At 36.8% G+C, this 23,826-nt stretch overlaps 1 protein-coding gene across 2 annotated transcripts in view; it reads left to right on the forward strand.

The window, feature by feature from the left end:
• IRAG2 (inositol 1,4,5-triphosphate receptor associated 2) overlaps nt 1–23,826 on the forward strand; it is a 100,126-nt gene that overhangs the window by 68,969 nt on the left and 7,331 nt on the right. For both annotated transcript variants that reach the window (XM_060112043.1, XM_060112044.1), the window contains 10 exons: nt 4,638–4,684; nt 4,789–4,853; nt 5,010–5,105; nt 7,284–7,354; nt 10,719–10,776; nt 13,119–13,173; nt 13,259–13,286; nt 13,553–13,693; nt 17,010–17,144; nt 23,605–23,752. In XM_060112043.1, the coding sequence (XP_059968026.1) occupies nt 4,638–4,684; nt 4,789–4,853; nt 5,010–5,105; nt 7,284–7,354; nt 10,719–10,776; nt 13,119–13,173; nt 13,259–13,286; nt 13,553–13,693; nt 17,010–17,144; nt 23,605–23,752 (844 nt within the window). The remainder of the gene's footprint in view (nt 1–4,637; nt 4,685–4,788; nt 4,854–5,009; nt 5,106–7,283; nt 7,355–10,718; nt 10,777–13,118; nt 13,174–13,258; nt 13,287–13,552; nt 13,694–17,009; nt 17,145–23,604; nt 23,753–23,826) is intronic.

Below are 23,826 nucleotides of genomic sequence, written 5' to 3' on the forward strand. Positions count from 1 at the left end.
GTACCTGTATTTGTCCCCAAACACTCCAAGAATTAAGAAGCTTCATGAAAATTACATGACAATGAAACTGATTCTCCCCTCTACCTACTCCAACCTCAGATTTGACCCCAACAAGATACTTTATAACATATATAAAGTGCCTGGTTCATAGTAAACACTCAGAAAATAGCAACTGTAACTATCACCCAGAATCAGAATTATCAGCAGTGTGAAGCTCAGAGGATACAGGTCAGAGGATAGGAAGATGAATTTCTGTTTTCTCTTTGGCTGTTTAAAAAAATCACATACACTAAATATTAAGTGCTTTGCCATCCTTTTGAGGTCTCCTTCATGTCATTACATGTTTTTGCTTAAGATATACTATCACTAGGAAAAGGTGATTTATGAGGCAAAGGACAGAATCAGTTTTAAAGTATCTCAGATTTTCTGGCCATTGTCTGTCCTGTTCTCTCAAGCTGTGCGTGGGTGCAGCTTTAATAAACTTGGAGAATAAATAACATTGCCAGGGCCTCCCTGGTGGCGCAAGTGGTTGAGAGTCCGCCTGCCGATGCAGGGGATACGGGTTCGTGCCCCGGTCTGGGAGGATCCCATATGCCGCGGAGCGGCTGGGCCCGTGAGCCATGGCCGCTGGGCCTGCGCATCCGGAGCCTGTGCTCCGCAACGGGAGAGGCCACAACAGTGAGAGGCCCACATACCGCAAAATAAATAAATAAATAAATAAATAAATAAATAAATAAATAACATTGCCAGTTGCAAAACTGGGACATGTAGAGAAGTTGGCTGATAACTGTATTACAAATGAACCTCAAAGTGGTGGGTGTGTCCTGTGGATCTGAAGGTGTGGTGTCCTTTTAGTTAGAAATTGCAAAAAAAAAAAAAAAAAAAAAAAAAAAAACTTGTGAAGGAATTTCATTTTATTTAGGTTATAACAGTGATAATCTTTTGATGTTTAATTTTACATTCTTTTCTTTTTAGAATATTGAAACCAACTTCAAGTCAAGGGCAATTTTTTTAAAAGTTAGAATAAAATAAGTCTATATAGACTCCTTTTGTTCGGTTTTTCTTCTTTTCTCAGAAAATCATATTAGTTTATTTGAGTAACGTCAATTGTCTAAAATGGATCTAAAAGTAAAAATTACATCAGTAACGTGAATGTTTATTAGTGGAAGGGTTTCTGATCATAAAAATCTATGGATGAAATAGCACTTCATCTAGAAGAGTAACCCTGGGAGATTATCTAGGCCTGTTAATTGCCCTTACTAATATCTTAGAAGTTATTTCTTATTGTTCTTCATATTTTCTATCTAAATATTAAAATAATACTGCTGTGTGTGTGTGTGTGTGTGAGTGTGTGTGTGAGAGAGAGAGAGAGAGAGAGAGAGGGAGAGAGTGAGAATATGTGTGTGTGCATCCTGCATTTGCTATCTAGCCTGTGGGAGAATGTCTCGCTTTGTTCCATGAGTACCTTAGCTACCCCACCCTACGTTAGACTTTTACTCTCAAAAGCAAATGGGCTGGACCACGGATTTTCATGTAAATGTTATGCAGGTTGATATTTAAATGGCTCAAACAGGAAGAACATGCTTCCTGCTCTATGCTGTCGGCATGTGTTAGACTCATTGACTTGAGCCAATCTTCTACATGTAGGTAAGTCTCTCTTCTGAAATTTCTTTTTCTTGCTTTTAGTCAGTTTCTTGATTTTCCTTGGTTTTAAAATATATCCAGTAAATTATCTTTTTTATCATCTGCCCAGATCCTACAGTTGTTGTGTGTGTTAGGTTCTCCTGTGGGTTTAAATAGGGGTGCCTTTTGAAACTGGAAGAAAAGAGCACAATTGTAGAAAGTTTTTGCTGAGATATTTTTCACCCCCCCTTCACAAGTACAGACACCCTGAGGGGCTATATCTCCAACTTTCATTAACTATAACCCTAAATTTGGAAGAAATAAAATCTCCTTCTTTTATCTGCTTCTTCTTGTAAGGAGGAAAAAAATGTTAGACCAAATGTATGAAAATCTAGGATTGAGATATGTTGTATATAATGTTGTTTTCTGATTAGTGAGATTTATAAAGATTAATGAATTGGGAATAATATCCAATAATATCCAATATCCTTGCAACAGAACAATGTAGTAATGTACAGCTACAAAATATATGCCATTTCTCGAAAATCACAATTGTTACTTATTTAATCAATAAATATTTTATGTTTACCAAAAGGTTTCACATATAAAAAATAGGACAAAAGAAGGGCTTTACACAGACCATTATGGCAAATGAGATTTATTTCTAGTATAATGAAAGCAAACTGTATTTTTGCTATATTTATTATTTTGTCTTTAAAAAATAAACTTTTTTTAAAAAACAAAGTTTACAGAAATAATGTGTTCCCTTTCCCCTAATACTGGAAATCAGTTTAATTGAATAGAAAATAACTGCATTCTCTTTCATACCTCTTAAATTCAAATACAGGTATTTATGACTCTGATTGGTAAGAAGAAATATTTTTCTGACAAAATTAGCTTTTTAGTTAGTGCAATATAATTATTATATACAATATATATTATTAATTATAGCACAGTAATAAGTGTTTTTTCAAGCCACACATAATAACTGATTTGTATGTTATGGAGGGTTAAAAGGGCCTGAATTTTTTATTATTAAGGAATCAATCCTTGTTGACTTTTATGGAGGATACTTAATGAGACTGAAGAATGTTTAATTTTTTCCTATTTTTATAGCTTCATTTCTTATATATATATTGGCAGACAGTTAAATAAGCATATACTAATTACTAGTGCAATCTATTTAAATATCTTAAGGATAGAGCCAATATCATTTAACTACCTGTGAAGTATAAGGTATAATTTCTCTTCAAAATTTAATGAAAATATTACCCTACTCTGTTCTGTGCATGTTACTTTCCTCTGTGGAATGCTGCTTATAATTTATGAAGTATTTGTTTTACATATTTGTCTTTCTGACTGGCCTATGAGCTCCTCTGGGACAAAGAATGTGTTTTTGGTCTCTCCAACCTTTCTGCTTTGTGCCAGAAACAGCCTTTCACTGTTTCTGGCACAAACTGGGCCTTTGATGAAAGTTGTTGACTTAAATTAAACTGATGTCACAAGAGGCTTCAGTTACATATAATCTGACACAAAGACATTTAAAGCAGGGACAAAAATGAAATAAAAGAGAAGATTGTGCAACATTTATATGTAGGAGGATTAGGTGTAAATTCTTGCTGTGCAAGTTTGTGGAGTTTTTAAACATTTGAGGGGAACATTTTAAAAGTTTTTATTCAAATCATCTACCAGTCTAAGACAATCATTGTGAAGTCTTTGCCTCTCCAATAGCCTTAGGGTATTTCAGAGACAGTTCTGTTTACAATGAAGAGGACACTGTATTTAGTCTGATTGTTTAGACTGTTTAGAGGCTGACACCACCACTCTGAATACTCCTGAGAAATTACTTTATTCATTGGTTTTATTTCCTTACCTGAAATAAGTAAATCTGTTTTTTTCTTCATAAAACCCACTGCATAAAGTTGTTGGGAGAATTAAATGAGATGATACGTAAAAGGGCTTTTGTAAATTTTAATGTGCTGAACAGATGTAAGCTATTGTTTTTTGTATTGGATAACTATACATTCAGCAAACTCTTGCTAAACCTTTATCTTTCTGTGACTATAGTCAGTATTATCTTGGAGAGATTCTAAATACGGTGTATGATATACGGCATCCTTCCATTGAAACATGTTGTTGGATGTGCCAGTTAACAAGAAGCTGTGTGTTTGATTATGGAATATTTAAATGTCTTCAGTTTTGCATTGTCTGTGCATATTTTGGATATGTCGAAGTGATTTCAGTTTTAATTTATTAAATTTTGATTTCTTTTCCTAAATAAACTGAATGATAATGAAAATATACTTATTATTGAATAGAAAAACTTTTTATTAAAGAGGAACCTGTATTCCCACTGTATTTTTTGAAAGAGAGTAAGTGAACCTAATCTCCTGAAATTCCCCCCAAATTAGGAACTCTTGATAAAGGTTAAGAAGCTCAAATGAGACTTTCAAATGCTTGCCCTGGAAGGCTGGGACCACAGTTTTGTTAAGTTCTTTTTGAGCCCCAAGTAAGAGGTGCTGACGTAGATGGAATCCCTCAGATCTTTGAGAATTGGATTAACTTTAAAATGTATTATGTGTCTAGCTAGAAAATTGAGAACCATTTTAAAATCAACAGGCCAAAAGTTTTAAGTTGAGTAATATTTCCATAAATAGAAATGTTGTTTTATGCCCACCTAGAATGTTCTGTTTAAAGAAAACTTAAGTTAATGATATAAACTCTATCTGCCCTTTAAGTTTAGAATTTGTTTTGCCCAAGAATTTAAATTTTCTTTAAATATTGGACTTGTAAGTATACTTAAAATTGGATTTCTTTTGGCAAGTACAGCTTTGAGGAAGTATGTATATCAGTCTGCCCTGTGCCATCCCATTCCCATATCCTCTCCAAAAGAGCAAAGCAAATATGGGTTCATTTAAAACTCTATGAAAATGTTTGCTTAACACAACTTCTCTGGAATGGAAAATGTCAAATTGTTAAACTTGTTTCTCTCTCTCTCTTTTTTTTATCTTAAGGAGAATGGTGTTGAACGCTTATATTCTGAGAGCCTGCCACAGTCCAGGTTTGCTTGTTTGTTTCTGTGTATGACTTTTGATGCGTATTCAGTTAATTTCTAAGAGAATTCTTTGGACCAGACACTCTAAAATACTTCTACTTTTTTGACAGGGACTATTCCACCCTACCATCTTCTGGACACACTTCATCCACAGAGAGTACTGTAACTTCAAGTGGTGAGTAGATTAGAAAAGATATAAAAATAGAGTGTTAGTATTATAACTATAAGCTTGGATGTTCTGTGACCTGCTAAGGTGTGTGCAAATGAAAAGGACATAAGCAAATAATTCTTTTGCATAGTATTCATGCTGTTAGTTTCTTCCTGTTGATAGATTCTGGATCAGAAATTTTGCATATGGCTTCTGGTGTCATTGATTGTGAGAAAGAGGAGGATAAAAGGTCAGCTTCTGCTGTGAAGAAGATCAAAGGTAAGCTGTTGAAGGGTTCAAGAAGAGTTTCCATTCTGAAACACTAAGCCAACTTGGAAGCTAGTGGAGTAACTATCCTCAGTGGCTCAGTAATACTATTTTATAAAAGAATTTTGAAGACATAGTCTGGAGAAAAGAAGTCCGGAGGTGACCATGGCCTTCATATATGACAATGTTACCAACTTTTTTCCAATTCTATATTTAAAATAAAAATTACAGTATATTTTAATGGGATTTAAATATTTCCTTATGGCCAAAATTGATTGGACACACCTGAGTCTCAACTGTGCCACAGATGTGGAATCACCTACTTAGGAAATTCTCAGAATCCTAATTAGAATCTATTGGGTTAAAAGGATGGATCGATTAGTGATGGTCCACTCAGGAGGCAGATATTAACTAGATAACATGTTAGATCCTTTTCTGCCATTTGAGTCTGAAAATAAAGTGCTTATTCTGAACCATTCCCAGTGAGACATCACTACAGTTGACACTCATGGGAAACATAGGCTCCCATTCCAACCAAAAACACTGATCAAGGAAAATTCATCTTATGTTTAAATTGGACAATTAAATTTGAGATACAGGTGCTAAGTTAAAGGAACTGTAAAATTGTAGAAATGGAATCCATTCCTTCAGTTGACTGAAGAATATCTTTATATTCTACCTCACACCAAATAAGAAAAATTTTAATTAAAACTGCACTAGGATACTATTTTTTACCTGTCATGTAGACAAAGATAAAAAATTTGATTGCACACTGTTGGTAAGGTTGTTGGGGGGAAAAGAATTCTCATACACTGCTGCAGGGAATGTAAATTGCTGTAATTAGTATGGAGAGGAATTTGACAATATCTACCCAAAATTTAAATGTACATATTCCATGATAAAACAATTTGGTTTCTGGGACTTTATCCTGTAGATCTAAGTACATACATACTATATGACATATATGGAAGTTTATTTACTGCAGCATTGTTTGTAACAACAAAATATTGGAAACAAGTTAACTATCAGTAGAAGACTAATTAACATATTTTGGCATAGCCATGTAATGGAATACTAGTATACATCTGTAAAACATATATAAAGAAACTTTTTTCTTGGAAGGATATCAAAGAACTATTTTGGGGGGGGGAACGCCAAAGTACAAAACATTATGTATTGCATGTAAAAATTTGTGGAAAAAAAATAGAAAAAAGTTTTTGTGTATATATAAAATATCTCTGCAAGGCTAGACAAAAATTTGTAACATTGTCTATGAGGAGGTAAAGTAGGTTCTGGCAGGCGTGATAGGAGGGAAAACTTTCACTGGAAAACAATTTTACACTTTTTCATTTATGGGGCATATGAATCTACTACCTGTTTTAATTTTTTTTAAAGAACTAAAATAAAATTTCCATAGGGAAAAAATTTTATAGCCCTGAAGAAAGGGGTTACCATTTTGCTCTTATTTCCATGTAAATTAAAAATATCTAATACATCCTTTAAATATTCTGTTTCTGTTTTCTTAAGAAGAAAGAAACAAAATCTGACTATAGCCGCTGACCTTTGTCCCTGCACTGAACTAAATTCAGGACAATGGATCATGTGAAGAGGAAAATCATCATCAAGTACATTACAATACAAATAAACAAAGGGAAATTACAAAAAAGAATGGCATAAATTAAAAGTGCATCTTTTCTTCTTAGTTTGATTACATTTTATTTAGAAAGATACTGTGTTTTGGAAGGATATACTTTGTTATCAGTCTTGCATATATAATTGTTAAAAACCTGTTTGTCAATCTATAAAGAAAAAAGCTACTAAGTTACTAATTGTTCATCCTTCTTTCATTCGGTTTCTGTAATTATACTAGTAATGTGTTTGATTTAAAAAAGCAGCAGTAGCTGCTTTTTATTTTAAAAACCCTACTGCTTGAAGGCCATTTATACAGATATTCATTTCTGTTAAGAAATCTTATATGGTTAGCTTCCTTGGGAACTTTAGCTGACCTAGTCCTGATTCTGAATGAATGGACACATTTAAAGTTTTTTAGTACAAAACTTGTCTCACATGTTAAGCACTTTGCCACTTACTAGTCCGCCCGTATTGCCACCCTCACTATTCCTTCCTCTTTTACTTGTTACTGCTCCCCCTGCCCCCCAACACTGTTGATGTGTTTCCTCCTTCTTATAGGTGGAAGTCCAGCTCCTGAAAATATTTCACTCCAAGGCTCTGTGAGTGAAGAAAAAATCATGTCAAATCAGGTAAGGAAATACATGCATGTTAACAGTAAAAGTAATGATATGTCACAATGATATTTAGAACTGTCCCTTTAAGTTTGCAAAGTACTCTTAAAAGCACTATTGCATTTTATCTTTTCAAAATATTATGAGGTTAATAGAGTTTAGTTATACTAATATTGTATAGATGAAGAAGTTGAGTCCAAACCATCCAGGGTCACTCAGTAGACTCAGGTAGGACCTCCTGACTCCACACTGATTTTTCTTTCATTCATTCATGCATTCATTCACTCATTTATTCATCAAAGGTCTGCTGGAAACAAGCTAAATATCCATCTGTAGACTACTCTTAAATAAATGAAGGCATTAATAAATAAGGCTAAACAAAACAATGATCTCTATCTCAAAGATGTGTTCTAATTAATGGAAGAAACATACAATTACTCAGTAATTAGACTGGTCAGTGATATGAAAGAGAAATGGTTGGGGTGAGAGGACAGAAGAGGTGTCATGGAGGAGATACCTCCTCCATGAGGAGGTATCGAATGTGATCATTCGAGTGAGTGGTATCGAATGTTATACAGGTACATGGCAAACTGCTATAAAACATTATAAGGATGAATATTTAAATGTTTATAGAAAAAGAATTAAATTCCTTTCCTTAAAGGGAAGGCATATCGCCACTGGTATGAATTAACAATTATTTGAAGGGTAACTTACAGACTATGGGCAATTCTACGTTCCTTCAAGGGTCTTATTTATACATCAGTCCCTCTCTGTATTCTATGTGCGGAGGTGTGTGTCTGTGTGTCTCTGTGTGTGTATTATTATTGTTTTCCCCTCAGTGTATAAACATTCTTTTAGTTAGGCCTATTTGATTACAAGAAACAGAGACTCATGCAACTAACTCAGGTTAAGAGAAGGTTGTGGCATGTATACATTGGAGGTAATAAGATAGATAAAAATTTTATACTATTCTTGTCTGAAGGGAGTGGAGTAATTGGATATGTGATTTGGGATAATTCTTTGTAGTGTAAAGTATATATAAAGTGTAATGTTGGCTAACCCACATGCTGAAAGTGGTTGCCCCTTATAAAAAATGGACAGAGGAAAATTCAAGTCCTCTAGTCTTTCCTAGCTCATCTCAAAAAATGAAATAAAAAAACTTTTAAAAATAATGGATTAGAAAATGTAATAACGGAGGTGGAAAATTGGTTAGAATGCTATAATAGTAATTCAGGCAAGAAGTGAAGATAGTATGAATTTAGCGATGATGGAAAAACTGAGACTAATTTGAGAGATACTTGAGGTATAGCATTCACAGTACATGATAACTGATAATCAGGGGTCTGGGAAAAGGTCAATACCCAGGTTTATGGCCTAACCTACAGAATGAATAGAATGACATGAGAGTAGGAGGGAGTTAGAAGAATTTGTGGGGTAAATTTAATTTAATTTAATTTGGGATAAATCAAGTTTCAGGTTGATATGAGACATCATTAATTCCCTGTAAGGAGATTTTATAGATAACTATATACCCATATTCATAAGCTCACCCGTGGGACTTTCAGAAGCAGACACATATTTGTGAGTTATCAGCAAAGAACCAAACAGGTGGATGAGATTCCCCAAGGAAGGAGGGCAGGCAGAGAGAGAGCACAGAGGGTAATGGACTCTTGATGATTCCATTGCCTAATAAGAGAAGGCAATGGTGGAGGAGACCAAGAAGGAGCTTTGTAGTGATGGGGAGACATCAGGAGAGGGGAACCAAGGGATGAAAAAACTTCAAGAAGGAGAGGACTATAGATCGATTTGGATGCTACAGTGAGGTCACATAAGATAAAGGCTGGGGCTTTCCTGGTGGCGCAGTGGTTGAGAGTCTGCCTGCCTATGCAGAGGACACAGGTTCGTGACCCGGTCCGGGAAGATCCCACATGCTGCGGAGCGGCTGGGCCCATGAGCCATGGCCGCTGAGCCTGCGCGTCCAGAGCCTGTGCTCTGCAATGGGAGAAGCTACAACAGTGAGAGGCCCGTGTACTGCAAAAAAAAAAAAAAAAAAAAAAAAAAAAAAAGATAAAGGCTGAAAATTATCCATTGGATTTGGCAGTAGGGAGTTCACTGATAACTGGGGAGGGCAGTTTCCTTGGAGCATTAGGTGCAGGGGCAGAGTAGTTCAGTGATCACAAATGGGAGATGAGGAGCTAGAAACAGCAACTGTGGACAACTCTTCCCAGAAGAAGTGTAACCACGAAGCGCAGGACAGGAAGAAAATGCCATAGCCGGAAGATGTCACAGGGTTGAGGGGGGATTAAAAAAACTTGAGTATGTAAATATTGATAAGGATAATCCAGTGTTTTACCTGTATTCTTTCATTTGTTACGGTTGTCCAAAAATTACATGACATGGTATCAAGGGCCCTACCAAGGAAATTTGTCTTGGCCTTATTTTTTATGGAAAATTTCTGAGAATGTTGAATCATGATTATCCTAAAATAATAGTATACCTATAGCTTCTCCTTTAGATTTCCCCAGGCAGTAGAGTGCAACTCTCCTATTATGGTGATTCCTGTATGGATACATTTGTAGGACAGTTGGTCAGTGACCTTAAAATATATCCAGATATAGGCTTCCCTGGTGGCACAGTGGTTGAGAGTCTGCCTGCCGATGCAGGGGACGCGGGTTTGTGCCCTGGTCCGGGAAGATTCCACATGCTGCGGAGTGCTAGGCCTGTGAGCCATGGCCACTGAGCCTGCGCGTCCAGAGCCTGTGCCCCGCAATGGGAGAGGCCACAACAGTGAGAGGTCCGCGTACCGCCAAAAAAAAAAAAAAAAAAAAAAAAAAAAATATATATATATATATATATATATATATATATATATATTCTGGTAGAGTAAAAGCCAAACATAGCACAATCTTAACAGCTATTTTGCCATAATTTCCCCAACAATCCATCTGGAAAGCTGCGTGTGATAGTCCTAGATCACCGCGCCCCCTCTTCATCCATCCAGTCCTATCTCTCCCTCAAGCTCCAGCTTGTTCCTTGTCTGCAGAGACTTTCCATGCTTCTTAACCCATGGTGTTGCTCTCTTCCTTTTGCAAAGTGCATATTTATCTATCTCTCATTTACTTGGCAAATAATCCTAGTTTGCTTTGAAGTAACTTGTATCACGATTGCAGCTTCTCATGCACTTCTGTTCTTTACGCCTCGGCTAGATTAGAAACCCCCTTGGAGTCAGTCCACCTTTCTTCTGAATGCCAAGCACAGTTCTTTGCATACTATAGAGTGTTTTTTGAACAGGGTAAGCAGGAGAGGACAGGAAGTTGAGAAATGATTGGTTACGAAGGATTTCCACTCTGTGTTCAGCAATAAAATCTCTTTATGATTTTAGGAAGCCAAAGGGGAACCAGAAACAATAAATGAGCACAGAAAAGAATGTGTGGCAGGAGGTAAGGAATGTTCTCTTCCAACCCCCATGTGAACTTTTCTTCACTGCTGGTATGTTTTATGGATGAAATCTTTCTGAGTGAAGATATGGCATCGACAACTCTGCATCTCTAGATAAAATCAGCCAAATAGAACTGATTTTGATTCAATTTGTAGCGTTTTCAGAAGGCCATATTTATGTTGCATTGCCTGTTAAGCCCAGAGGTCTTGTAATAACTAGTGCCCTATTGTGAACTAAGAACCATGCCAATGTTGGTAGCAAATTCTAAGCTCTACTCTGAGATTTTTTTTATTGTTCCGTCTAAAAGCAAATAAGCCAGTATTTGAAGAATGAGTGCTAATATGCTTCTCTCCCCATCTCCCTTCTGTTAGGATGGAATAGTGAATAGAGTTCTGGCTTTGGAGCCACTCACTGTATGCTTGGTCACTCTCTTACTTGCTGTGACTTTGGCAAGCTATTTAACCTTGAGTCTTAATTTTTTCATCTGCAAAGTGGAAATGATGAGTAAAAAAAAAAAGAAAGTACCCTTTATGAAATATAGACTGTACTAAGCACTAGGCTAAATTCTCTACATGCATAGTTTTATTTACTTCTCCCCAATACCTGTGTGAGGTAGGTAAGCTGCAATTCAGTTTCCTAGCCTATAAACTGTAGATAAGAATGGTACCCACTACAGAAGTTTGGCTGTGAGGATTGAAGAAATTATGTAAAAAGCATTTTAAAAAGTGCCTGATAAAAGTTCCCAAAAAAGTTAGCTACTATAGAAAAATCATCCTTATTTTGTAGATGGTTTGATGAAGTTGTGACTTGTTCCAGGTCACTTAGTTTTAAGGATCAAAGTGTCGACTGAAAAAAAATGCACAACCTAAAAGTTGAGAATTATGTTTTATCCGCAGATTTACTGAGGACTTAAGCCTGGGATATAGCCTCTCAGATAGCTCTGAGGGACTGTTCCAAAAAGGTAAGGGAAGAGACAGGACATACAGGAGATTTTGCAAAACAAAACAAAACAAAAAACCACCAGGTAGTCCAACATCAAAAGATAACTGCTAATTATAAAAAAACCCAGACATCTCAAGTTAATGAATTTAGCTCTTTTCTATGGATGGGAAGATGCAAGAGTCTGGGCTTATTGAAATCATTCCTTTGATATATAGGGACAGTATCCTGCTTTTCTCCATCTTAAATCCCCTCAGGGTGCACCGCAGCTACGCAGCTATGGTGGCTGATGGCTTGATGACCACAACATCATTTGTTTACTGAATGGCAGGCCACATTCTTTGTCCACAAAAGCTAGGATTTAAACCAAATCTTTTCAACTCTATACTTAATGCTCTTAATAACTATTATTGTCTTCTTTGTGAAGTAGTCATGAAGAGTATCATTAATATGTATAAAGAGCTTTGTTCTGGGACTGGCATGTAGTAAACCCGTGATAAACGATTGATATCATGTTTATTGTTGCTGTTATTATTAGCAGTATTATTATTATTATACTATTGCTACTACTCCTAGTACTCCTAGTACTCCTCCTCCTCCTCCTACTACTACTACCACCCCAATACCTGTGTGAGCTAGGTAAGCTGCGATTCAGTTTCCTAGCCTATAAACTGTAGATAAGAGCGGTACCAACCAGAGAAGGCTGGCTGTTGAGGATTGAAGAAATTATGTATAAAGCACTTAGAAAAGTGCCTGATAAAAGATCTCATAAAAGTTGCAGGTTTTGGGCTTCTCTGGTGGCGCAGTGGTTGAGAGTCCGCCTGCCGATGCAGGGGACGCGGGTTCGTGCCCCGGTCCAGGAAGATCCCACATGCCGCGGAGCGGCTGGGCCCGTGAGCCATGGCCGCTGAGCGTGCGCGTCCGGAGCCTGTGCTCCGCAACGGGAGAGGCCACAACAGTGAGAGGCCCGCGTACTGCAAAAAAAAAAAAAAAAAAAAAAAAAAAAGTTTCTGGTTTTAAATCCTTGGTCCGCAGGAAAACCAGGGTACCAGATGAAGCTATGCATTTAACCATGGAATCAAATCAAATAAACATTCAAATGCAGAAAGACCAAATTGGGCTGTTCCTTGACTCTGAGACATCTTCAGGTTTTCAAAGACTATTCACGTGCTGAAGTGTGAGCCAATAATTTCAACATGATCGTGATCCCCAAAGCGTAGCATGACATTATCTTATATTTAAGCAAATGCATTATTAGCTGGCAGTCTTCTCAGACATATTTCAGTGAACGCCTTTGTTTAGTGGAGGGAGGCCCTAACAACATTGGATTGAATGTGCCTGTAGCTGTTAAGCCTGTTTAACCAAATACTATCTTATTGTCGTTTTTTAATTGTCTTTTAATAGGCGCTGCTGTTTCCTCTCTTCCTGTGAAGTCAGTTAACTTTAGACAAAGTGACAAGTAAGCTCCTCCTCATATAGCATGCTCACATGTTTTGCTTTTCTGTTGAACTATGTTTGAGTAAGTTCTTTCTCTTATCTTACAGCACTTCTGCTAATGAGAAGGAGGTGGAGGTAAGTTTCAAGCAAATGTTTTTCCTTTTAGTAAAAAAATACGTGTTTCAGACTCACTCGCCTGCAGTCCCTGCGAGCTTTTGCACAAGCTATCGTACGTTTGGTGTCTGTCTGGCTTGGCCATGACAAAGTGCAGGGAAAGCCTATGTGTGCCAGCATTACGTCACTGGGAGGAGAAAGAAATGCCTCAGTGTGATTTGGTATTAAACTGGAAATGTGACTACATCCAATGTTCCGTCCTCACCCTCACATTATTTTGACAACAGGCCGAATTTCTCAGGTTATCTTTGGGATTTAAATGCGACTGGTTCACCTTGGAGAAAAGAGTGAAGCTTGAAGAAAGATCCCGTGACTTGGCAGAAGAAAATTTGAAGAAAGAAATTACTAACTGTTTAAAACTGTTAGAGGTGAGACTCCTAACGTGAGGACTACACGTTCGATTGTATGATTAATACAGTTTTCAAAATTACATAAGAGTTTACTTGTATGACTAAAACCAACACTAGGTACCAAGCCCTGCCTGACTCAAATGTGAATTAATAGGAGGTAAGAATTCAGGATCAGGCTAAGATAAAAGGTTCACCAATAGAAGGGTATAAGCAATAAAACAAATAAATGTCATTTAACATAGTTATGTGAATCTTCTGCCATCTCTCTGTATCTTCTTTTTTTTTTTTTTTTTTTTTTCTTTTTGCTGTATGCGGGCCTCTCACTGTTGTGGCCTCTCCCGTTGCGGAGCACAGGCTCCGGATGCGCAGGCCCAGCGGCCATGGCTCACAGGCCCAGCCGCTCCGCGGCATATGGGATCCTCCCAGACCGGGGCACGAACCCGTATCCCCTGCATCGGCAGGCGGACTCTTAACCACTGCGCCACCAGGGAGGCCCTAAAATAGGATATATGATTTGCAAATATTTTCTCCCATTCCATAGGTTGCCTTTTCATTCTGTTTATTATGTCCTTTGATGCACAAGTCTGTAAGTTTAATGTAGTGCTATTTGTCTATTTTTGTTTTTGTAACCTATGCTTTTGGTGCCATATTCAAGAAAGCATTGCCAAATACAATGTCATGAAGATTTCCCCCTATGTTTTCTTCTAGAGGTCCTACATTTAGGTCTTTAATCCATTTTGAGTTGATTTTTGTACATGGTGTAAAATAAGAGCCCAACTTTACTCTTTTGCAGTTTTCCAACATCATTTGTTAAAGAGACTATCCTTTCCCCATTTTGTAGTCTTGGCACCCTTGTCAAAGATCATTTGACCATATATGTATAGGTTTATTTCTGGGCATGCTATTCTGTTCTACTGGTCTGTCTTTATGCCAGAACCATACTGTTTTGGTTACTGTATCTTTGTAATGTGTTTTGAAGCCAAGACGTGGGATACCTTTAGCTTTGTACTTCTTTTGCAAAATTGTTTGGCTCTTCGGGGTCCTTTGAGATTCCATAAATTCCATTTCTGCAAAAAATGCCTTTGGGATTTTGATAGAGATTACATTGAATCTGTAGATTGATTTGAATAGTATGGAAATCTTAACAAAATTAAATCTTCCAGTCCATGAACACAGGATGCCTTCCCTTTTGTGTCTTCTTTCATGTTTTTCAGCAATGTTTTGTAGTTTTCTGTGTACAAGTCTTTCATCTCCTTGGTTAGGTTTATTCTCAACTATTTTATTTTTTTGGATGCTATTGTAAGTGGAATTATTTTCTTAATTTCCTTCTTAGATGGTTCATTGGTAGTGCATAGAAATGCAATTTATTTTTGTGTGTTGATTTTGTATCCTACAACTTTGCTGAATTTGTTTATTAGTCCTAACAGTCTTTTTGTGGAATCCTTAGGGGTCTCTTTATGTAAGATCATGTCATCTGTGAACAAAGATAATTTTACTTCATTCTTTCCAATATGGATTTTTTGAATATATTTTTTTACTTGCCTAACTGCTCTGGATAGGACTTCCAGTACTAAGTTGCACAGAAGTGGTGAGAGTAGGCATCCTTGCCTTGTTTCTGATCTTAGAGGAAAAGCTTTCAGTCTTTCACCGTTGAGTATGATTTTAGCTGTGGGTGTTCATATATGGCCTTTATTATGTTGAGGTAGTTTCCTTGTACTTCTGTTTTTTTGAATATTTTTATCATGAAAGGTGTTGAATCTTGTCAAATGCTTTTCTTATCAATTTAGATGATCATGGGATATTTATCCTTCATTCTGTTAATGTGATGTATTGCACTGATTGATTTTCATATGTTGAACCATCCTTGCATTCCAGGAATAAATCTCACTTGTCATGGTGTATAATTCTTTTAATGTGCTATTGAATTCAATTTGCTAGTATTTTGTTGAGGATTTTTACATCACTATTCATAATGGATATTGGTCTGTAGTTTTCCTGTAATGTTGTTGTCTGGCTTTGGTATCAGGGTAATTCTGGCCTCAGAGAATGAACTTGGAAGTGTTCCCTCCTCTTCAATTTTTTGCAAGAATTTCAGGAGGATTGGTATTCTCTTCTTTAGCTGTTTGATAGAATTCTCCAGTGAAGCCATCTGGAACTGGACTTTTCCTCTTTGGGAGATTTTTTTTTTATATAACTGCTTCAATCTCCTTACTAATTATTGGTCTACTCAAATTTTCTATTTCTTCATGATTAAGTTTTGGTAAGCCATATTCTGTTTGACTAACAACTAATATATGCTCTTCTCTTTCTAACTAATGGTGGTTATTTAAACTGCACTAAGAAACTGTATGTCTGACAATTGTCATTCCAGTTGTTTAGCAACTTTCCAGTTGCAACTCATACATATCTGTCTGTTTCAAAAGTGGCTGCTATTCATTGAGCATCTACTGTGTGACAAGCAATTGGCATCTATTACCTCTCATGTCACAATATTCCTGGAAAGATGATGCAGTTGTCTCCATCTGACAGATGAGAAAAAAGCAAATCAGAAAGCTTGATATTATAACATTTGTAGAATTAAGATGCAATTTACAGTCAATGATGCCTTATGGTTTTACTGGCAGCACTTTTCCTTTCTGATGCTATACAAAATTTATGGTATTTTAGACATGGGCAAGTATTAGAAATTTGCTCATGATTACACAGCTAATGAGCAATGGCTTGTTGGTTTCCAAATATGCTGTTCTCTTAATTCTTTCTCCACCCCAGTGAAACAGATGGGCTTCCATCAGGAAAGCCATCATCTTGGTTCAAGGGCACAGGTTTGAGATAAATATTCATAAGGCAATGAAGGCGTAATGGCCTAACCAGCCCAATCTCACCTTGTCATCAATGGAAGAGCAAATATAGTAATCAGAGTCATATCTAATTCGAGTATATTTTTATTACATTTCTTAAAAGTTAAAACTATGCTCTTCATGTAGTGCATTCAATTCATTTATAGGCATAATTTCTTTACCATTGCCAATTAATTCATCCCATCCTATTAATTGTAGAAGAAAGATATAAACACACATGAAGGAGTAGCAAATTTGGGAAGTAAAGAAGGAAGGGATCAAAAATAGTATAAAAGGCTTTGTCAATACCTGCATAGGTCTACCTCATAACCAACAAAGATATTAATATTTCAGTATCATTCATTATTGGTCTTTGCTGCTGCTTTTCACCTTCCACACAGATAATAGATTCATCTGCATTTACAATATAGTCAGTGTTAGAATCACTTGCTGAATACTTGGGTTGGATACTTTTTAATACTTTACTTTCTGTACAGTCTTTAACACCTCTTTGTGAAGATGACGGCCAAGCTCAGGAAATCATTAAGAAGCTGGAGAAGAGTATAACATTCCTCAGTCAGTGCACAGCACGAGTGGCCAGTAGGGCTGAGATGTTGGGAGCCATTAATCAGGTAATTTGTTTCTCTTTCTCCAGTTACAAGGAAATTACTAAAAATGGATTACATTTCTAGGAAAAAACTATATTTGATCATTTCAGAATGTTCTTGATATTTTCCTGCTTTTAACAATGCTACAATAAATATCCTTGTTTATGCATCTTTGCACACTTATTCATAGAGAAGTAGATTTTCAAAATTTTCTTTGTGGGAAAATCTGGGGAGACTTTAAAATTTTGAATCTCTACCTAAACAAACTTGTTAAAATATATTTTCCTAAGAAGGAGACATTTCACTGTGATGATAGTTTTAGTCTGAACATTTGTTATACACTTCTAATATTCTAGTTTCTTTTTAACCCCTCACCCGGTAGTAATATTCTTTGTTTTATTTTTATTAAAGTTACGTATGTGCATAGCTTTTTTAAAAAAAGTCAAGTAGTTCTCAAAGCCTTCTTATCCCATTTCCCATGTTCCAGAGCAACAATTTTCAACACTTTTGGTTTGTTTTTTATTAATATTCATATCTCCAAATAATATGCTTATACTGTCACTAAGTGACTTATTTTCAGTTTTAGATATTTATTGGTTTCCTACTACAAAGATGAATATTTATTTATCAATCTTTCCCCCTCACACCTTTTCACTGTCTTTCACCTTATTGTTGATCTCTCTTCTTTCCTAACCAATCTTAAATTCCATGGTCAAACACAACATTAGCTCCCTTGCATGAAACCTCAACACTTTTCCTTCTCTTGTTTTCTTGTAATCATTAGGAAAAACTACAACCTTGTTTTTTTATTTTATTTTATTTTTTTTTGCTGTACGCGGGCCTCTCACTGTTGTGGCCTCTCCCGTTGCGGAGCACAGGCTCCGGATGCGCAGGCCCAGCGGCCATGGCTCACGGGCCCAGCCGCTCCGCGGCATATGGGATCCTCCCAGACCGGGGCACGAACCCGTATCCCCTGCATCGGCAGGCGGACTCTTAACCACTTGCGCCACCAGGGAGGCCCTACAACCTTGTTTTAAATCCATTTCTCCACCTGATTATACCTGCATAGCTGGAAAACCTCACACCTCTATGCTGACTGAGTTCTTTTGAAATTCATCACAAACCTCAAGTGGTCCTTGGGGCTTCCCATCTTTCACACTTTCTCCTCAAATCACCATCATGTCCTCCCCTCTCTCTCTGTCAAATAATGACTTTGCTTCTTAACTCAGTAAGAAAGTTGAGGCAATCAGAAGGGACCTGCCAAAAGCTCTGAACCTACAAGCACCTAAACCCTTGACATTGCCTTCCTTCCTGGTATGAAAGATGAGTTGTCTCTCATCCTATCCATGGCTAACCGTCCCACCTGATAAGATCTCATCCCTTCTAAATTACTCAGAATCTTGGGCCCCAATTCCCCTTGCATTCTTCCATCTCCAGTTTTTCCCCACGCTACTGAATCATTCCCATCAACACACAAATACGTTGTTTTTAAGACAGGAAAAATAATGCAAAACAAACACAAACAAAAAAATCTTTCACTCTTTCTCCTTTGGCTACCACCCTGTTTCTCTGTTCCCATTTTTAGCAAATCTCCTCAACAGAATTGTGCTGTTTCCAATTTCTCTCCTCCCAGTCTCTCTGAAACATATTCTCGTCAGCCTTAACCTACTCATTTTCCTTAACCTGTCTGCTACATTCAACATGGCTGAGCTCTTCCTCTTCCTGGAAACACTCTCCTCACTTGGTTTCCAGGTACCACAGTCCCCTGGTCCTTCTCTCTACATCATGGGGCAATCCCTTCCAGACTCCTTTATGGGTCCCACCCTTTCTCCCGGCCCTCTTAATCTTGATGGGCCCCAGGGCTTCACCTATGCATGTCTGATTTCCATCGTCACTCAATCCCCATACTATCCCATGTAGTCAACTGATGACTCCCCAATTCACACACTTATCCCAAACCTCTGCCATGAATCTGCTACTGTTGATGTAGCTTGGAAGTTTGATAAACAGTTGAAGCTTAACACATCCCAAAATAAACTTCTGACAGTCCCTCCAAAAACTGTTCCACACATAGTCTCCTTACCTCAGTAAAGGACAACTCTGTCCTTCCAGTTGCTGGGGATGGAAAACCTTGGGGGCAATTCTCAACACGTTTCTCTCACACTCCACATCTAATCCTATGGACAATCCCATTTACTTTACCATCAGAACATGTCTGGAATTTAACCACTCATTTCCCTCTCCACAGCTACCACCTTAATCTAAGCCACCATTCTATTTTTTTCCCAGATTACTACAATATCTTCCTACATGATCTTCTTGTCTCCATCTAAATCCAATCCCCACCCCACCCCCATAGTTGCTTCTCAATAAAACAGCCAGAATAATCCTTTTAAAACTTAAGCCATGGGGGCCTCCCTGGTGGCACAGTGGTTAAGAGTCCGCCTGCCGATGCAGGGGATACGGGTTCGTGCCCCGGTCTGGGAGGATCCCATATGCCGCGGAGCGGCTGGGCCTGTGAGCCATGGCCGCTGGGCCTGCGCATCCGGAGCCTGTGCTCCGCAACGGGAGAGGCCACAACAGTGAGAGGCCTGCATACCGCAAAAAGAAAAAAAAAAAAAAAAAAAAAAACTTAAGCCAGATCATGTTAGTTTTTTTTTTTTTTTTCATGTTACTTATTGGTTCAAAGCCCTCCAGTGGCTCCTCATTTTTTTCAGAATAAAAGCCAAAGTCCTTATGATGGCTTAGAAAGATCTACATGATTCTCCTGCCTTCTTACCCCTTGGACTTTATTTTCTGTGACTGTCTTCCTGGGTTATTGCACGCCAGCCACATGGGACTCATTTCTGTTCATCATGCTGCCAACTCAGGCCCCCAGTCCAAGCTGTTCCTTATGCCTAGAATATTTTTCCTCCAGGTGTCCACATGACTTAGCCCTCACCTTCTCCAAGTCTTGTCCAAATGTCACCTTCATAGAATAGCGCAGCTGACCACCTGAGCTCCCTTGTAAAATTTCAATGCCTTCCACCGCAGAGCTTCTCATCCTCCCTTTCCCTGTCTTTTTTCATAATGCTGATCACATTTTAGCATACTATTATGTTTTACTGACGTCTTATTTGTTGTCTGTCTCCTCCCACTAGAATATAAGCTCCATGAAGGCAGGAATATGTGTCTGTATGGCTCACTGCTTGTCTCCTCAATGCCTAAAATGTGCATAGCAGGTACTCAAAAAGTTTTTGTTAAATGAGGGAGTATATGACACCAAAAGCAAAAGCAATGGCAAAAGAATAGATAAATTGGACTTCCTGAAAATTAAAAACTTTTGTGTATCAAAGGACATTATTAAGAAAGTGAAAAGATAATCTACAGAATGGAAGAAAATATTTGAAGATCATATATCTGATAAGGGTCTAGTATCCAGAATATATAAAGAACACTTGCAGCTTGACAGAAAGAGAAACAACCCAATTAAAAAAATGCAAATAAGACTTGAATAGGCATTTCCCTAAAGAAAATATACAAATGGCCAATAAGCACGTGAAAAGATGCTTAATTATTAGGGAAATGAAAATCAAAACCATAATGATATACCTCTTCACACCCACTAGGATAGCTATAATAATAGAAAAAGAAAGGAAGGAAGAAAGAAAATAACTAGTGTTGACAAGGGTGTGGGGAAATTGCAATATTATTATTGTATTATTAATATATTATTTAGCCATGAAAAGGAATGAAGTGTTGATACATGCTACAATGTAGATGAATCTGGAAAAATTTATGCAAACTATAGGTGCTAGACACAAAGGTCACATATTGTATAATTCTATTTATATATAGTATCTAGAATGGGTAAATCTTTAGAGTAAGGTAGCAGATTGGTGTTTGCTATGTTCTCGTGGGGGGGCTGAGTGGGGAGTAATTGCTTAGTGGGTAAGGGGTTTTACTTTGGGGTGATAAAAATGTTTTGGAACTAGATAGAAGTGGTGGTTGCACAACATTGTGAATGTACTTAATGTCACTGAATTGTTCACTTTAAAATAGTAAATTTTATATTGTGAATTACACATCAATATAAACAAAAGAAAAAATACAATGAATGTATTTTGTCAGGTTCCAATTCGAACAGAACTGTAAATAGATGTTTTTGAGACAATTGGGGAAATTTGAATATGGATTAGATGATAAGATGTTTCTGTTAATGTTGTTAGACGTGATCATGGCATTGTGGTTATTTAAGACAATACATTCCTATTTTGTTTTTTTTTAGATAGTTACTGAAATGTTTATGAGTAAAACAACATGATGTCCATCACCTGTACTTAAAAAGAAATAGCATTCAAAACTTGAGATGAAACTCATATAGCAAAATGTTGGTGGTTCTTGAAACTGGTTAATAGATATGTGTGGGCTTATTGTCTACTTTTTGTGTCTGTTGAAATTGTAATAAAAATTTTTTTAATTAAAAGAAGTGGATGAATAATATTAGATCTATATTATCTGTAAACATTATTATGCCCGTGTAAATTCTATTCATAGCAGAGACAGTAGTCTGTTATGATGATGTCTTTTCCTTCTTTGCACAATGTTCATGTTCTTCATGGAGTTAATCATTTTCCTTTGCCATGATTGTTATGCTTAATTTTCTATTTACTTATCTCTAATTTATTCTCAGCCTCTCCCAGGGAGTCTAGATCTCACAATACATTCAAACTCATCAGGTATTCTGTCAATTTCTTCACTGAGATGTTGCTTCCAGAGATTTTTGACCTGTCAATCTCAACTGACTGTTCTTCAGGCTCACCACAAAAGTCTTAGGAATTCTTAAATAAAGATTTCTTTCACTTCTTTCTTGAGTTGAATCCCATTTCGTGAATCCCATACCTCCTTCTTTGCTGGTTTACTTTTTTATTTTGGTGGAACATCTCATGCATTTTTCTGAGGGAAAGAATGCCTGGGAGGTAAACTTTTAAAAATGTTATATAACTGAAAATGGCTTTATTCTTTATGTCTTTATGGTAGCTGGGTGAAGGATTCTAGGTTAGAAATCATTTCCTTCAAAACTTTTCATCTTCTTCTTAGCTTCTGGAGTTGCTATCAAACTTTGATACCATTCTGACCCTTGAACTTTTGTTTATAACTTCTTTTTACTTTCCAGAAGCTTTTAGGATATTCTCTTACCCCTAGTGTCCTTCCTTGGCATGGGTTTATTTTCAACAACTGTTTTAGGTCCTAAGCTGGAAAGTTATTTCTTGAGTTCAGAGATTTTCTTGAACTGTTTCCTTTTCTATATTTGATGGAATTTTTCTACATTTTCTATACTTCTTGAATTCCTTTCTCCTGAACTGGTCCTTTCTTGTCTGTTTTCTAAATTTTTGTCTTTTTGCTCTAGTTTCAGAGAAATTTCCTTAACCTTATCTTGAAACTCTTCTCTTAAGTTATGTATTTTTTATCATATTTTTAATTTCCAGACTTTAAAAATTCTCAGAATGTTGCTTTTTAATATCTTGTTCTTATTTCATAGATACAATACTTATTATTACTTTTCTGAAGATATTGATAGTTTCATTGAAATTTTAGTTTTTTTTTCTTTTGTTTTGATTTTCTTTTCTCAGGCTAGAGGCTTTCCTCTGACTAGTGATGATCCACTATACAGCTGACTGGGAGCTCTGTATATGTTGGGTGGGGAAGTTTCTTGTTGGCTCTGAGCTTCACACAAGCTAGGTTGTGTGGGATACTCTTAACGTTGGTAGTTTTTTTTTTTAACGTTGGTAGTTTTAAGACTGTCATCTTGCAATGTTAGATTCCTCAGAGAAAAGTCTTCCAACTGCCAGTCTTGAGAGTATAAGCTTGGCTACAAGTGTTTGATAGTTGGAAGAATAAGGCTCCATATCTCTAGATTCAATATATATATATATATAGCCTTTTGCTTAAATCTATTCTTTTCTGTATGATCCACTCACCATCAACTATTTGTTACTGCTCAATCCACAGACACTTTGGTTAACTCTCTCTAGATAGCCAGCTTTTGTAGTCTTTCACCAAAGTGGTAGAGGGGCTCAGCTGACCTGAGTAAGGGAGGGGATCTGTGGATCTAATCACTTTTTACACAGATTTTCAACCATTTCTTCTGTTCTATCTTCAAACTTAATTCGAAAGGCACCACTAATTCCTGAACATTTGTAGCTTTCTGTGGTATAACCCAGGTGGCTTCTAGGCTTTTCTTACTGATTTTTTTAGGGTTCAGCTTTTCAGATCTTAGTCATTTACCACTGGTCCTTCTACTTGGCAGGTGTTCAAAAATGTGTTATATCCTCTTCCATTCTATTTACCCTTGTCTACTCATGCCTTAGAAAAATCCCTTGTCATTTTTGTAGGATTTAAGGATGGAGTAAAGATAAGTGCACGTGTCTAATTCACTGTCTTTTAACTGGGTATCAAGAATAGTGTTTTCAATGTAAATTTGTTCTTTTTTTTTTCCTGCTAGGAAAGCCGGGTTAGTAAAGCCGTCGAAGTGATGATTCAGCATGTAGAAAATCTGAAGAGAATGTATGCCAAAGAACACGCTGAATTAGAAGAACTAAAACAGGTTCTTTTGCAAAATGAAAGGACTTTTAACCCTCTTGAAGATGAAGGTAATAAAAGTTTAAGATAATTGTATCAGTTATGTTTTTCTAACTTTCTTCTTTTTCATTCTCTCTCTTACTAA

The sequence above is a fragment of the Mesoplodon densirostris genome, chromosome 11, assembly GCF_025265405.1.
Source record: "Mesoplodon densirostris isolate mMesDen1 chromosome 11, mMesDen1 primary haplotype, whole genome shotgun sequence".
NCBI classification, from domain to species: domain Eukaryota; kingdom Metazoa; phylum Chordata; class Mammalia; order Artiodactyla; family Ziphiidae; genus Mesoplodon; species Mesoplodon densirostris.